This window comes from Otolemur garnettii, unplaced genomic scaffold (genome assembly GCF_000181295.1).
Source record: "Otolemur garnettii isolate 467f Iridium unplaced genomic scaffold, OtoGar3 scaffold00037, whole genome shotgun sequence".
In the NCBI taxonomy this organism is placed as follows: Eukaryota; Metazoa; Chordata; class Mammalia; order Primates; family Galagidae; genus Otolemur; species Otolemur garnettii.
The window spans coordinates 13,232,722-13,249,306 of record NW_003852432.1 but is presented as its reverse complement, the minus strand read 5'-3'; the positions used below and the strand labels follow the sequence as shown (position 1 = coordinate 13,249,306).

The following is a 16,585-nucleotide window of genomic DNA, read 5'->3' as shown; positions in this document are numbered from 1 at the left end:
CAGCAGCAGCAGCAGCAGCAGCAACAGCAGCAGCAGCAGCAGCAGCAGCAGCATCCTGGAAAGCAAGCCAAGGAGGTAGGACCTGGTCGTCTCGTTGATACATAACAGTCTGAGGTTAGAAGGGGCTAGGAGAGGCAGGGATAGTCTTAGATGTCCTTATAACAAGGCGCCTGCTGTCAAAGATGCAGTATTAGATGTTTTTACTGAGCTTAATAACAGTGACAGTAGAACTCTCAGGCTGTCCTTTTCTGCAGCCTGGGACTTGAGAGTTGCAATCCAATGCTGCTGGCGTCTAATGTTCACTAATGAATCACAGTGCACAAAGAGCAGGCTGCGTGGTGGACAAAGTCCTGATGATCCTGTATTCACTGAGCTTCTAAGTTGGTGAGGGAACCTTATTTTTCTCAGTGGTGCAGCTCCGAGAACATGCATGCAAATTCAACCCATTGTTGAGGGTGGGGAAACCAAGGGGGGGAAACAGGTTGAGCACAGATTTCAAAGGCCCAGGCCCCTGATTAATGAACTGCTACTGTAGGTTTGGAGTGGCGAGTAGAAAGTTACAGTTTGATATGCTCATAAATCAAGCTGACAGGCTAGCTTCTCAGGCCTCGCTTGCACTTGTCAGCAAACTGCATCAAATATAAACATAATACAAACAAAACATGTTGAAGTAGTTAAATTGATCAGCAGGTATCAGAGCCGTTGTCTTCAAGCTGCCCATTATGCAAACGTACAGGAAACAGTTTTGACCTCCTGAGGCTTTGTTTCTGTTTGGATTTGTGAATAGAATTTCAGACAGCCATCAACTACAGAATAGAAATTGCTCCCTTATTTCTCCGGAGGCTTTGGGCAATCCACATGACTTGCTCCATTATGCAGTCTGTTTTCCAGTGAGCGCATCAGAAGTTTCTCTTTTCCCCAAACTGAAAAGGAAAGGTCTTCCACCGCGGCTTGTCTGTCTCTGAAGTGTGACTGCCATCTCCTACCCTCCCGAGCCCAGAGAACTCGGGGGTGTCTTGTAATGCCTCACAAAATTGGAAGTTAGACTTTTTCTTATAATAAGGGCACTTTCTCGCCTTGAACATAATTCTCCCTTTAATATATTCCAAGAGAAGAGGCAGCCGGAGAGCTAACAGGCCCGTCCTGTGAAGGCCCCGTCCCCCTTTACTAATGGATCACTAGAGACCATGTTCGTGGACCTCGGCCAATCACACTCATTCAGCTGGAAAAAAGAGAGAAAGAGGGGTAGTGTTAGGAAAGTTGACTATTTCTGTGAAGTTGTGTTCTTTAGATTGAGATAAATGTATTACCATATACAAGAAGCTGATTTAAAAAAGAAACTGAGTCTTTTGTTACATACTATCCCTAGACTTGTTCCATACTCTTTTCATGCAAGTTCCTTGGTTCTCTGCTGCTGTTTCATATTTGAAAGACAAGCAAGAGTAAATCTAGAACTTGCTCCCATTCTTCCCCTGAACTTTGACCATGGGATGACCAGAAAGTCACCCGGCGAGGAAGGCAGTGCGCGCCTCTCTGGGCGCTGGTTGTGCAGACGTGTTCTCTGCTGTTTACTGGACTGGGTTTTCTGACACCAGCAGCAGCAGCAGCAGCAACAGCAGCAGCAGCAGTTGGCAGCCCAGCAGCTTGTCTTCCAGCAGCAGCTTCTCCAGATGCAACAACTCCAGCAGCAGCAGCATCTGCTCAGCCTTCAGCGTCAGGGACTCATCTCCATTCCACCTGGCCAGGCGGCACTTCCTGTCCAATCACTGCCTCAAGGTACATACAAAATCTTGCGCACACTTCCATTTCAAATCTTGCACTTTCTACCATTTCATGGCCTACCTACCTCATACCTGGAGAGATTTTTGTTTTTATGACCTTCAAGTTTATTATTAAAACATGATTGTTAACGTGGTTACACGACCCATTTTCTTGAGGCTTAGAAATTTTACTACATACTGCTTTCAAGTGTGCAGTAAAACTGCTTTCAAGTGTTTTGTTAGATCTTAAATGTGTATTTATTAGTGTTATGGGCAGAAAATAATTCATAAGGGCAACACAATTCAAGCACTATTGAATATACAGGGAGATCTGCAGGGAATTGGATTCCTAGGAAGGCTGACAGCACTCCATTTAACATAAGTGAACTGATGGGCGTTCTGGCGGACAATTGATTAAGAAAGAGATAAATGTTTCTAATCTTCAAGTTGGAATCTCCATGTAGAAAAGAGGCTCATATGTTTCCATAGAGCACATTCCAAGCCATGCTTTATGGAACCCCATAGTATGTCCTGGGACCATATTTATTCTATTTGCTTTAAAATAATATTGCCTATTTCTGTACTTTAATTTATAGTTTTTGAAAGCTGTCAAGGGTATTCTTACTTGGTTTTCTATAAGAAAACTTTGGACTCTGATAATACAATTTTATTATCTCTCAACTTGTAGGAAATGGAAAGAGTTCTAAGTTAAAAAAAAAAAAAAGTAAAGAAAAAGAATGGTAAACAAATGTCCCTATGTGCTAAACTTCTCAATTCAGGTAAAAGTTACATATCATTAAACTTCACAAAAGGATACTCCAGTTTGTCTTGGTATGTTGTTGGCACAAACATTGATCCAAATGAACTTGAATTCAAGTTAATTATATTTGTCACAGAGGGGTCACATTATAGTGGCATTTGTGGTGCATTTTAATGACTCCAGAGAACACATTGAAAAGATTCAGGAATATGATGATAATATTTTCTCTTTTTATTTATCAATTCACTCTTTCCTTGGCTTGTGTTTCCCAGATTTTCTTTTTCACTTCATTCAAACCTTCTAATTCATCCCTAGTAAATAAAAAAACATAAAGTTTAAACAGCAAAGGAAAAGGCAGTAAACATACTTTTCCAAAGAGATTTGGAATAAAGCATAACGTTGTCATAGCTGTGAATGTTCTGTTCACAAGTTATTATTCTCTGGAAAAATAAATAAAATTTGAAAACAAAGAAATAAAAGTTAAATAAGATGAGAATTTATAAATTAAGTCAATATAACATCGATTTATTTGATAGAAACTGTGCTAAAAGAGAAGCAATAATTATTCTATTAATTTCTGTCAATAAAATTTATATGAAATCTGAATTTAGATCTACTTATGTGAGAATCTGCTCAATATAAAACCGTGATCTAGTGTAATTTTATTTTAGTAAAGCCATTCAGACATTTCACAAATGTTTAATATTTGTTCATATAAATACTATGCATCTTATTTAAAATTTTATATTTGTTAAAGTACATTCTTCTAAAAGAAGGAAAAAATGTCTCCTGAAAAAATAAGATTTATTATATAACCTTCTAATAATTTTGACACTGGACTTTCTTTTCACATAATTATCATTTACCCCTTCTATTTTTAACCTCCATAAGCTACATGAGATAAATGTACAAGAAAAGAATGTAAATCCAAAAGCATCTGGGTTTGAGCAGAAATTTTATATTTTAAACAAAAACGATAAAATCACTTAAGCTTGTTTCCATTAATAAAAGTGAAAAGTCAGGTCCCAAAATGTGTTGGGTCATTGATGAAAGTTTTGTTTTTATTTTTGTTTTCTTTTGAGATAGAGTCTTAAGCTGTTTCCCTGGTTAGAGTGCTGTGATGTCATAGCTCACAGCAATCTCAAACTCGGGCTCAAGCAATCCTCTTGCCTCAGTTTTTCTGTTTTTAGTAGAGATAGGCTCTTGCTTTTGCTCAGGCTGGTCTGAGCTCAAGCAATCTACCTGCCTGGGCCTCCCAGAGTGCTAGGATTACAGGTGTGAGCCACCACACCTGGCAGAAGAAAGTTTTTGTAGGTGCCATGTAAGCCACACAAACTGGAGTCATCATTGTATTTTTCACCATTTATATGATTAAATGTGAAAAGTGTCATTGTGGAGACCCGTCAGTCAAACAGACTGTGTTAGATACACCAGCTGTAATAATGTTACTGTACTGTGCTGGAATCCCCAATTAGAGTGGGAAAGAGTAATAAAGCAATCGTTGGATAAAGTGAACCTTGAATTATTTCTGCCTTAACACCGGTTATTTCAGGAAAAAGTAATTTGAATATTTTTATCATCAGTTTTTAGGTTTCTTTGCACCAGGGTTTGGTTGGTTAGTTGGCCATTTAAAAAAAGCCAAATGAAACCAAATGAGATTAATGTGCAACCATGGAAGGTAGTCTTATTTTCTATTTAAAAACATGCAATATTTAGGCTGGGTGTAGTAGCTCATGCCAGTAATCCTAGAACTTTGGGAGAATAAGACAGTAGGATTGCTTGAGATATAGTGTTTAAGGCCAGTGGGGCAACATTGTCAGACCCCATCTCTAAAATAAATAAATAAATAAATAAATAAGCTGTGCATAGTGGTACATCCATTAGTGCCAGTTACTTAGGAGGCAGAGGCAGGAGGATAGTGTGAGCCCAGAGGTATTGGAGGTTGCAGTGAGCTATGGTTTTACCACTGCATGCTAGCCTAGACAAAACAGCAAGAACTTGTCTCCAAAAAGAGCCTATATTTTATCTATTTCCATGATTTAACACAAGTTCTTCAAGTTACTTTTAAATTACATGTTACTTAAACTATATACAAAAGTACATATAAATCAGAAATAACTCAGTGAGATCCTCATCTCCAAAAAAAGAAATGAAAAGTAACAAAATTACAATATTTTTGTAAGGTTGCACATTTATAACTTTTTCCTAAAGTTATATAACATATTCTATCATCTTAACATAAATTATTTAAAATATTAAGTATTTAAAGTCATTAATATTACTATAAATTTAATGTGAAGTAAGCAGTTAAGTTGCTATGTCTAGTACGAGTATGGTTTGCATGTAGAGTGACAGTAGGTGTGCACAGAGGTTAAAAAAGGGTGGATTTAAGTTCAACTTCCAATAATTCACAACATTAATATGTGGATAGTATAGTTTGTACATTATCTAATAATTAAATTTAGTGACACATTTTAATGACCTAATATCACTGTCTCTGCAATGATAGGAAGTAAGAAATTGTACATGCACTTCTAACTTTGATGTTTCTGACATCAGATAAAAGTTGGGTATCCCAATACAGAGTACTGTATGTTCACAGGTTCACTATGGCTATGTGGACTGAAATGTATGTGGTAATAATTTTGTTTCACTCCAAATCTTTACATATTTTTGAATTTAAAAGTTATTTAAAATTTAAGGTTTTTGTTATCAATCCAAAAGACCAAGTAAGGGATGCTAGATTCTAGGTAGGACTCCCTAGAATGGATGAGCTTGGAATCAGAGAACTATTGAATTATAAAGAAAATGAAATGCTTACGTGGATTACTATTGTATGTGATCATAGCAATGGCACCCATGATATGAACAGTGCATGTCATGCAGAATTATTATTGCGGTCATAGGATCCCCTTTTGAATACCAGAAAAAAAATTATTATTTTTTTTGAGACAGAATCTTACTATGTTGCCCTTGGTAGATGGCTGTGGTTTCACAACTCACAGCAACCTCAAACTCTTGTGCTTTAGCTATTCTCTTGCCTCAGTCTCCCAACTAGCTGGGACTACAGGCGCCCACCACAGTGCCTGGCTATTTTTCTGATGCAGTTGTCATTGTTGCTTTAGCTGGCCCCTAGAACCCATCAGCCTCGGTGAATGTGGCTGGCACCCTACCCACTGAGCTACGGGCACCACTGAATACCAGAAAAATTTTGATTTGTAACAGAGAAGAAAACTCTTTGGGGACTTTGTGGGCTAAATCTCCATCAGTAACTTGAAGTTTAAATGAACATTTATTACTGCAGGAAGAAAGTTTACAAAGCTGCCTGGCAATGCTGTTAGTTTTATGTATAAGAACTAGTCTGTAAATAATTAAATACAGGGGAAAAATGAGTGTGTTGAGTTAGTTTTTATAATATGGAAATCCAATAGAAAGATTGAGGTTACATTATATCATAATTCTAATTGTTGTAGTTTTGTGAAATCTATAGTAGCAGTGTAACTGTAAAATGGATTTAATTACTTATATTGTTCATGAGTCTTTTTAAAAAGTTGTATTTGGCACTTCTTTATATCTTGAGAAGAACATTCAAAAACAAAATGTCAACTTCACCACATTAAAATATCATGAGGAAAACAAAAGTTATTATTTTTGTAGTAGAATATTAAACTTCAAAAGTTAAGCCTATAAAAAATGTTGTAGTAAAGTCATAGTGGTATTTTTTTTTTTAAAAAGTATCAGCTATCTTCCTGTATCATGGAATTCCCTTTTTTGGTGGAGGTATTTACCTTTGGTCTCTATGGCAATCAACTACCTATTCTTACTCTCTGTCATTTGGTATTTGGAAAAAATTTGTATTTGATGTACCTTTCATGATGTCTAATGGTTGGTTGGCCATTAGACATCATGAAAGGTGCCCATTTTAAATATATGCACCGTATCTGTAGGTGCTGGTAGACCTCTAGTGAAATACAAATCAATAATATCTTAGGTCTGGCAAATTATAAGTGAATACACAGTTCTCTAGAAACTGGACCTCTCTTCTGGTGAATAGAACTGGGACCCAGTGGTCAGGGTTGGTAGAGAAAGTTACTTTTGCCGTGTATACTCTTCTCTCGCAGTTCAATTATTCTGGCCGTGTATCAATACGAGTTTTTTAAAAAGATGAAAAGTGAAAAGCACGTGGTAATATCTCGGGAATTCAAGTTAAAATGTTAACCATCAATTTGGTTGAACAAAATATATGTGATTCAAATACTTCTTACCAAAATTCTCCATTATTACTTTTAATTATAATTAACTGTAGAAAATAAGAAGAGTATCACTAAATAAGGTAATTTAAAATTCATGGTAAACGTTGAAAAGTCAGTTATTGGACATAGAAAAAAGAAAGGACGTTGAAAGAATACAATACAAAAAAATCTCTTACTGTGGTTTTTAGTAATAAGTAAAACCCCTGGAATTTCTAAACCTCGAATGCCCTAAGAATGTATAGTGTACACACATATTATCAAATTTTGATTAATTCTTAGCACAGTGTTTGGTACCTTGTAGTTATTCCCACAAACTCTGAATGCAGGATTTAAGAATTGTTACTGGATTGCTTTATCTGTGGTAGTTAAACATATAAGCAATTCCATTAAGTATTTATCCCTTTGCTCAGCTCCTACCAAAACAAACTTTGTAATGCTTATGTACTAGCTGTGAATAAGCACAAGCCCAAGTCATCATCCAAAAGCAGAATAGGGCTTCTCAATCTCTTTTAGTCATGGAATTTAAAAATTACATAATTACACAACTTTTGGCCCTCATAATATATGTATCTTTGAGATAAGTTATTAGGAGAAACTGAATAATCCGCGTGGAAGGCAAGAGTTGATTAATCTGTATGGTCTAGTTTGCTGAGTTCCAGAGTGTGTTTGCCAATACACTTATGGTGACCAGACATCCTGCTTTTGGCGGGACAGTCCCCATTTTTCACAATTTGTCTTGTGTCCTGCGGTGTTTTAAAAAATCCCCAATTTTTGGAAAGAATGCACAACAAGCTAGAGAACACGGGAGAACAGGAAGGGAATATACGGTTTTTGGCTGCCATGTGGCTATTTCACCAGGATATGCATTTTATTTTATTTTTGTTAATTTTATAATGTTAAACTTGAATAATAACAAATAATCATTGAGAACTGATTATCAAGAACTGCTTATCAAAGTTTGCATTGTTGTCAGGCCTCGCCCCCCAGGCCCCTCCACCCCCAGTGGTGTCCCGCTTTACCAATGTTAAAATCTGGTCACCTTAAGTACTAGTGTTGTGGCCAGATTTTAAAACTCTGTTGAGGAATATTCTTGGAGTTTGCAGGGACTGCAAGCACTCTTCCTACGCACTGGGGATATTGCAATAAAGAAAATAGCAAGGCTCGGTGCCTGTGGCTCAAGCGGCTAAGGCGCCAGCCACATACACCTAAGGTGGCGGGTTCGAATCCCCAGCCCAGGCCCGCCAAACAACAATGATGGCTGCAACCAAAAAAATGGCCAGGCGTTGTGGCGGGCGCCTGTGGTCCCAGCTACTTGGGAGGCTGAGGCAGGAGACTCGCTTGAGCCCAGGAGTTGGAGGTTGCTGTGAGCGTGATGCCATGGCACTCTACCCAGGGGGACAGCTTGAGGCTCCGTCTCAAAAAAAAAAAGAAAGAAAATAGCAAAAATTCCTGCTATCATACAACATCCATTTTAATATAGAAGACAGATAATAAGTAAGTTCAGTAAAATATATAATGGTGAATGCTAAGGAGAAAAATAAAGGTGGAAAAAATAAAGTGATAATAGGAAATGCAGGAGTTGAACTTTTAGACCAAAGTGGTGCCAGCAAGGCACCCGGAGGAGTAAGTATGTGACTAATGACCTGACATGGTGAGGGAGCTCCACAGTGGGTAGCTCGGGAGCAAGCGGGTAGCTTCTCTGTGCCTCCTTGTCCTCAGCTCTAACATGAGGACAGTGATAGCAGTCATCATAACAATGGTTTGTGGTTGTTAGATTAGTTATTATATACCAGGTAGAGCATATCAGAACCACCGCATAAGCATCAATTAAATAAAACAGATTAAGAAAACTACAAAAGGAGGGCTGGGTGAGGGAGCTGTATGAACAGAAGCTTCGTTTTGAGCACGAGAGGTTGGAGAAACCTGGTAAGGTTACATGGAAATATCAGCTAGAAAGCATGTCATTTAAAGGGGGATTGAGGGCTAGAGATGAGTTAGCAATTTCTAAGCCTATAACCGGTTTTTAAAACATACGTAAATTTGTGTAATTGTAAGAAGTGTTTGTTGGGATCTCTGTTCTCAAATGTAATCGAAAAGCGCTGAGTTCAAAAAAATGGTTCAAGTCAGTTACTAGACAAACATCTCAAAACTATTTGTTACATGAATAATGAGTCTCCAAGATAGAGACAACAGACCTCTCAGTTTAACAGCAGTAGAAGGCTACTCTTCCATAGAACATCGGTTAGGGAATACTGGACTTGTTATATGATTGCCAAAAAAATAACCAAAATTAATTTTTGAAAACCATTGAGCCTTCAAAACTTATAAAACTTTTTAAAGTTGTACCAAATTGATTGGCTAGGTGTTTCATATTTATAGTTTTGTATCTATAGAGAAGAGCTAACCACCCATGAACAGTAGTTTTGTTTTTTAAATTTCCCACCAAAATTATCTGTACATGGGGCTCACCTGCAGAGGTTCAGAGACTGCAGCTGCCTGTGTCCTACCTCCAGAATTGTGGTTTTATGGGTCTGGGCTGTGATCAGGGTGGTAGAGGTTTTAAAATATCCCCAGGTGATTCTGCAGATACTTATGGGAACCATAGTTGCTAAGAGAAATCTCTTTTTGACCTCTTTCATTCTCTCCCCCTGGTCTATAATGTTTTAAGACCAGTTGTTCCTGTTTTTAATTAAGAAACATTATTTGTGTTATTTGAATGGGTTGCTTATTTATTAGATCTTTATTGAGGGCATGCTACTAAGTGGTTAGTGCATTTGTTATCACTAACTTCCAATACAAATGAATAGTATCATGCATATATACTTTTGGAGGTAAGTGAATAACTTACATTAACTAAATTAATAAAGTCCCAACACTAAGTTTTTAATAATGCCATTAACTGTATAGTGTCTAAAAATATCTGAGCCTCCAAATGAAACCTAAAATGTTATAGCCACTGAAACTATGTGAGACGCAGCTAGCACCACTTATAATTCTTCAGACATTGGTCTTACATGGTGGCAATGCTCATAAATAGCATGCCCTTTAAGATTCATAAAACTTCCACGTGGGAATGGCCTTGTCTTTGAGGACTGTAAAGACTCTGTTATAATCAATGAAATCAACAAATATTTATTGAGCACATACTAAGCACTGTTCAAGGCACCAGAGATACACCAGTAAAATAAGAAATCCTTACTGTTACAAAACTTGAATGATAGTGGGGGTAGACTGGCGATAATGAGAAATATTTTAGATAGATAAAATGGTTCAGAAAGCGATCAGGGCTCTAAAGTAAAACAAAGTAGGGTGAGGAGTTAAGGAATGCTAGAAACCAGGGTAGGCAGAGGCAATGGTTGATAATGAGGTCAAAGACTTCTCAGGGAAGGTGACCTTTGAGCCATCTAAGTGAGGGGCAGGAGAAAGCTATGGAAGCCCTGGGAAGACTTGACACACGAGTAGCCTGGATTGTGGGAACAGACCATAGGGAAGGCTGGAAAAGGGAGAGGATGTTGCCTTCAAGGAGCTGCAAAGGCGAAGAGTCTAACAGGATGAAATGTAAAGAGAGAGCAGTAGGCGAAGTTAAAGGGACTCCGAGTCCACAGTAAGTATCCTTTGTGTGTGTTTGTTGTTTCTGCTTGTTTTGTTCACTTCTAAATGTTCTCAAAAACTTTTGGAGGCTTTGCCTGGACAGTGACATGGCCCAGTTTACATTTAAGGGAGAAATTTTGGCTGCGTATGAAGAGTAAATTCATGTATCCAAGGCCAGGAAGTAGCAGGGAAACATCTTTAGCTGTGGTGAAGGCAAGACTAGACAATAGAGCAGACAGGTAACAGGTGAGGTGGAGAGAGTTCCAATGCAGAAAATAGGATGGTGCTATCAAGTAGAAGGATTTGCCGATGGAATTGTGTTCTTAGGACAGCTGATGTATAGACACAAGTAATCAAACGCTTATAGTCAGAAAAATTTCAGAATTCTAGGTCAGAGCTATAACTAAAACAATAATTAATGATCTTTATGTAAACATTTCCTATGTAACAGAGAAAATACAAAGTCACTCTCTTTTTTTATAGAAAAAATAGCTTTTAGTCACATGGAATCCTGAATTATCCTGTCTTTTCTTTAGTTTCAGGCTGTATCTTGAGGAGCCAGAATCACTGAAATGATAGCTTTCAGTAAAACTACCTGTGTGAAATTGTGATAGGCAGAGCAATTTAAGGTTACCACTGTGATGAATAATTTGACCAGAAATATGTCTGAAAGAGTGAGAATTCTTCTGTTGCTACTGGCTACTTACCACTATGTGTAGACCGGTGATTTTTTCACTTGCAGGGCTGGGGGTGAGAGTCTTCACACTCCTCATCACCATATTTTGTTATCCTGCCCCTTACCCCTCAGCTTATCCTACACACCTCTTGACTGATCAATGTCATGTTAGCATCTGATGTAGATGTGTGTTGGGTCGGGGGGGGGGCTGTAGTGTGAGTAGCACGTCTGTCTTCCTATTAGATGTCGTAAATGTACAGGACAGTAAAGAACAAAGGATTTTGGAGCTGTGGGACATTTGGTTAGAATTCTGCCCACTAGTTATAAATGGAGTGATTTGGAGCAACATATTTAATCTTTCTGAGACTCTTTGTAAAAGATTATGATTCCTAACCTCAAGCGAGGTTAACCGAGTTTAGATAAATCTCTTCTGTAAAGTATAAATCAGGTCTAACCTCAAGTGAGGTTAACCAAGAGTCTGCCTGCTAAATAATTAGTAAAGCACCAGAATATAGTGAGTGCTCAACAAATGACAGCAATTATGTTACAGCTTCAATTTCCCTTGTACATGTTAATTCAGTAGTTTTACTATTTTCTTACTACGGTATTATAAGAGCAAAGGTACTGGAGTCAGACTGCCTAGATTTAAATGACAACTGTACCATGTAAAAGCCTTGTGACCTTAGACACAGTTTTTGAACCTCTCCCTCCCTTTGTTTCCTTACCTATAAATTGGTTAAACCAAAAATACCAACTTTGTTAGTTGGTAGTGAGGATTAAAGAGCATAAAGGATGTAAAGAATATACAGAGGAATTGACCCATATAAGTACCATTCGGTAAGTCAAATATTAGACTGAACAATTGTCTCTCAATGACTATAGCTAAAAACTAGAATATTATGCTGAACTTTTTATTGTTGTGTAAATCAAATAACTTTGCATAATTTGAATCAGGGAATTGTTTAAAATAAGTAGATTTATCCTATCAGTCGTAGATGAGAGTTTTGGATATTATCTCCTTAAATGATCCCTGTAGGTAAGCACATCACTATTCAGCATCCTCCAATTAAATTCAATGATTTAGTTTGCCTCTTTGAGAAAGGATCAAAATACACAGATAATGGTCAAGTTTCTATTTATTTTAAGTTGTGTTTACTACTTTTCCTTGACATTTTTGTTTTCTCTCCTTGTATTTTTTCTTTTTATTTATTTTAATGCATAATTTTTTAATATCTATATCTCTTTTAGTTCATCACAGATTAAAAAGCTTCATACTAACAGTAAGAAAAACCCATCTTAAAAATCGAGTCACTCGATTTTAAATAGAACTTTCAGGTTTATTCTATTAATCCTTGATAGTATTCCCAGGACTATTACTTCCAGTATTATTGATTATTCACTATAAAAGCTATGATGATGTCATAAAAGTGATTTTTATTGTATGTTAATTATTCCTAGTAATACCACTTTTGTTGTCGGTATTAATTCATTAACAACACTAAACTCGTCATATGAATTTGACCTCGTTATTTTAGTGGGGCTTTCTTTCCTTTTTGTAGCTGGCTTAAGTCCTGCTGAGATTCAGCAGTTATGGAAAGAAGTGACTGGAGTTCACAGTATGGAAGACAATGGCATTAAACATGGAGGGCTGGACCTCACTACTAACAATTCCTCCTCGACTACCTCCTCCACCACTTCCAAAGCATCACCACCAATCACTCATCATTCCATAGTGAATGGACAGTCTTCAGTTTTAAATGCACGGCGAGACAGGTACGTCTCATGAGCTTTGCTCTGTATTTGTCTATCACCAGGTTTTATTTTTATCATTGATAAAACTGAAAACCATTTGTACTGAACAGGGGCAAAACATGTAGAACATCAGATTAAAAGCAATCTTTAGACTGTTTATTTATATTCTCTTTTATTAAAAATGCAATTCAGGGTAGGGCATGGTTGCTCACGCCTATAATCCTAGCACTCTGAGAGGCTGAGGTGACTAGATTGCCTGAGCTCAGGAGTTCAAGACCAGCCTGAGCCAGAGCAAGACCCCATCCTTACTAAAAATAGAAAAAATAACCAGGCGTTGTAGTGGATGCCTATAGTCCCAGCTATTTGGGAGGCTGAGGCAAGAGAATTGCTTGAGCCCAAGAGGTTGAGGTTGCTGTGAGCTGTGATGCCACAGCACTCTACCGAGGGCAACATAGTGAGACTCTGTCTCAAAAAATAAATAAAATAAAATGAAATGAAATAAAAAACAGTTCAAATACTAGCAGTTTGATAGATATAGTTAGGGAGTTTACCTGGATATATATTTTTTTCATAAGTACATAAAGAATGATGGTGTCAATGTATTTTCATGACTAAGATGTTATGATTAACCTGATTGCTATGAGAATATTTACCATTTTTCAAGTTAAAAATCAGTTCTGTAATTTCAGATGATTAAAGATGTAACCTTTAGTATATGTTTCAAACATATGTTTAAAAATCAGAGAATAGATATATGTAAATGTATAAACTGAAGCATAATAAACCTCATGATAGAAAATCTGGCTTGCCTTTTTTATTGTGGCATGATATAATTTCTAAGTTTATAAAGATAAACTGACTTTGGTAATTTTCTAAATAAATTTGACTAAAAATTCCTGAAATAAAATCATTTGACTTTAGATACCACCACTAAATCATTATGTTAGATAATTTTGAAACTTAGTCTTTGATTTAGTTGTGTAAAAACTGGCTTTGTAAAAGGAACACCCATGTACCATTTGTCCATTTAGATCCATTTATTTTGACATATTTCTATCTAATCAAATCCTTTAAAGTAATTTTCATAGAGTATATGAACTAAAATATTGCTCAACATTAAAAAAAATCTGTTTTTAAAAGATAAAATGTAAGTGTAAAATATCTTAACTGAGTGGCTTAGGTTTATATTACATTTAACTTCAAACATCATAGGGAAGTGTAGTAGACTGCCTGTTCTATTATACAATATGAATATCTGCCTTGGTGCAAAAATTGTTTCTTGTAAACAAATATTCTTAAAGAAACATATTTAATTACATTACAGTTTAAAATAGGATGCTATAATTGGTGATGTTTTGAGCCTTCATTTGAGTATTATAGAACTTTTTTTCTTATTAGCTTTTATTTTTCTGAAATGGCATGCCTTTAAATGTTTTCACCCTGTTGTTTTAATTGAGATTAATTTAATGATGATATATTTCAGAAGTAGATAGATTTCTCTGGGATCTCTCTGTCTGACATGATACTCACTTCTCAAAAGTCTTCATCATTATGTAACTATATAGTTAACATGTACCGTTCCAAAGTCAAATTTTCTAACCAACTTAGCTAGTAGAAACGTGTATGATTCACGTATAAATATTAAACAATTTAAATGATTCTAAAGGTCCATGTCTTTTAGAAAAGCACTTTAAAACTCTTATGGTCCTATTATTTTCTTAAAAACACAGTTTTCTCTTCACTTGACCACACATGAATATATATTTTTTGTTTAGAGGTAAAATGTTACAGGAAGGTCATATGGCAGGATTAGCATATGATATTATACAGTCCTCTTAGTTTTTCATCCTTTATTAACAGTCATCTTTGGCTCTATTTCTCCTCTAATTGGAACATCATCTAGCCTTGGCAGTTGAACTATTCAATAGAACGATTAAATTTTTCTGACTGCTCTGAGCTGAATTGACCTGTTTTGACCTGTTTGTTACTGATCGTAACCTGACAGGCGCTAGCAGCCTGCAACGATTATGGCTTTTGGAGATGATTCTGACGTCGTGTTCTTTTGCTATAGCTCATCACATGAGGAGACCGGGGCCTCTCACACTCTCTATGGCCATGGAGTTTGCAAATGGCCAGGCTGTGAAAGCATTTGTGAAGATTTTGGACAATTTTTAAAGTAGGTTTTTTTTGTTTTTTTTTTACTTTTGGGGGGTGAGGGGGTTGGATTATGTGGGAGTTTGGGGGCATTGTTTGTAAATAAAAAAAATGAAAGAAGAAAATAAAACACATTTTAAGATTTCTGTTCCAAGGAGTGGATTGACAAAGTCGGGCGGAGAAGGTTAACAGTTCATCGTTTCATGAAACTATTTTACAAGTCATTCAATAAAGATTTTTGAATGAACAAAAAAGATAGGCCTACAATAATATGTCATTTATCATAAGGAGGACATGTTTCTAAGATAGAATTCACTTCAATTTCAATTTTCTAATTAATATGATGTGAGTCGTCATAAAATAGGTAATTTAAACAAACATTTTGCAGGTTTATTTTTCTAATTATAGACTTTATAGTTCTTACTGTAAATAATCATGTTTAACATACCAATGAGAATAAAAAAATGAGTTAATAGTGGTTAAAATGTAAGGAAATAACTACACTTTATCATAGTTTTTACGTTTTGCCCTTAGAAACATCAAGAAGTATACATGGTTATACATCTGTATGACAGATTACCTGGCTTCTCTATCTTAAAATCAAAACTGTGTGTATCCTTAAGGTTTGCATACAATGATATTTTACTTTTGAGAACATTTTACAGAGTTCTTTTCCAAGTGAGAATATCCATCTTCCATGAAACACTTTCCATGCACGTTTCTGGTGTACAGGAAATCTGAACAGAGAGTTGCAGATAGGTTTATGGAGATGAGTAACTTCACAGGCTGAGACTCTTATGTTGTCATGGTGCAGCTAACAGGGTGAATGAACTGTTTCATGCTTCATCAACAATTAAGTTAATTAGCTCATTTGAAATTGCACTGCTTTGTTGCCAGGATGTTGGCAGAAACATCAAAAAGATGTGTTTACAAATGGAAGACTGACTACAGGGTATAGAGCAAAAGAGCTTTCACAGCGAGGCACAAGTACTTGGCATCATAATAACTTTATAACTGAATTACAGTAAGACTTGCACAAATTTTTTTTAACCTTACATCATTTACAACTAATTAAGAGAAAGTTTACTTCGCATACCACTATGACTCTTTGTCAATGGCCTTAAATAAAAATTTGTACTCCTGTTTTGCCATAACAGTTGTAAGCTGCCATTTCCTTGGGTATGAAAAGGGGTGTGCTGTTCTAAGCAGAGAGGATGAAAGAATGTTAGGTGACTTTACTGAAGTTTCCCTCTGTAAAAAAAAAAAAGGAAAAAAACTATTCTTAAAATGAAGATAGAACGTAGGAATATTTATTGTTATAACAATTAATTTCATATCTCTTTATTTTGATTATTAGTCCTTATCAAGATATATCATGTCTTGTCTTGAGGTTATTTAGAGGACTATTGCTACTTTTTTTTTAAGAATGGCAACGTTCACTTCTGTGGTTTATCTTACAAGGGTACAAGAGAATCTTTCTAATAGATTCTCTTGTTCTAAGAGTAGAATATGAACATTTTAACACAATAACTAAGAAAATGATATGAAGGCTATGTTAACCAGTTTGATGGAAGTGTTTCGGATTGTGTGTGAAAACACCACACTGTACCCCAGAAGTGCATTAATGTACACAGTTACC

The 16,585-nt window shown here is 36.2% G+C and overlaps 1 protein-coding gene across 1 annotated transcript in view; it reads left to right on the top strand.

Moving 5' to 3' along the window:
• The window catches only part of FOXP2 (forkhead box P2), a 64,353-nt gene that overhangs the window by 1,603 nt on the left and 46,165 nt on the right, over positions 1 to 16,585 (top strand). The window contains 4 exon segments of the mRNA XM_023513202.1: positions 1 to 75; positions 1,602 to 1,776; positions 12,600 to 12,813; positions 14,864 to 14,968. The exon segment at positions 1 to 75 is cut by the window's left edge and continues 9 nt beyond it. Of these exon segments, the coding sequence (XP_023368970.1) occupies positions 1 to 75; positions 1,602 to 1,776; positions 12,600 to 12,813; positions 14,864 to 14,968 (569 nt within the window).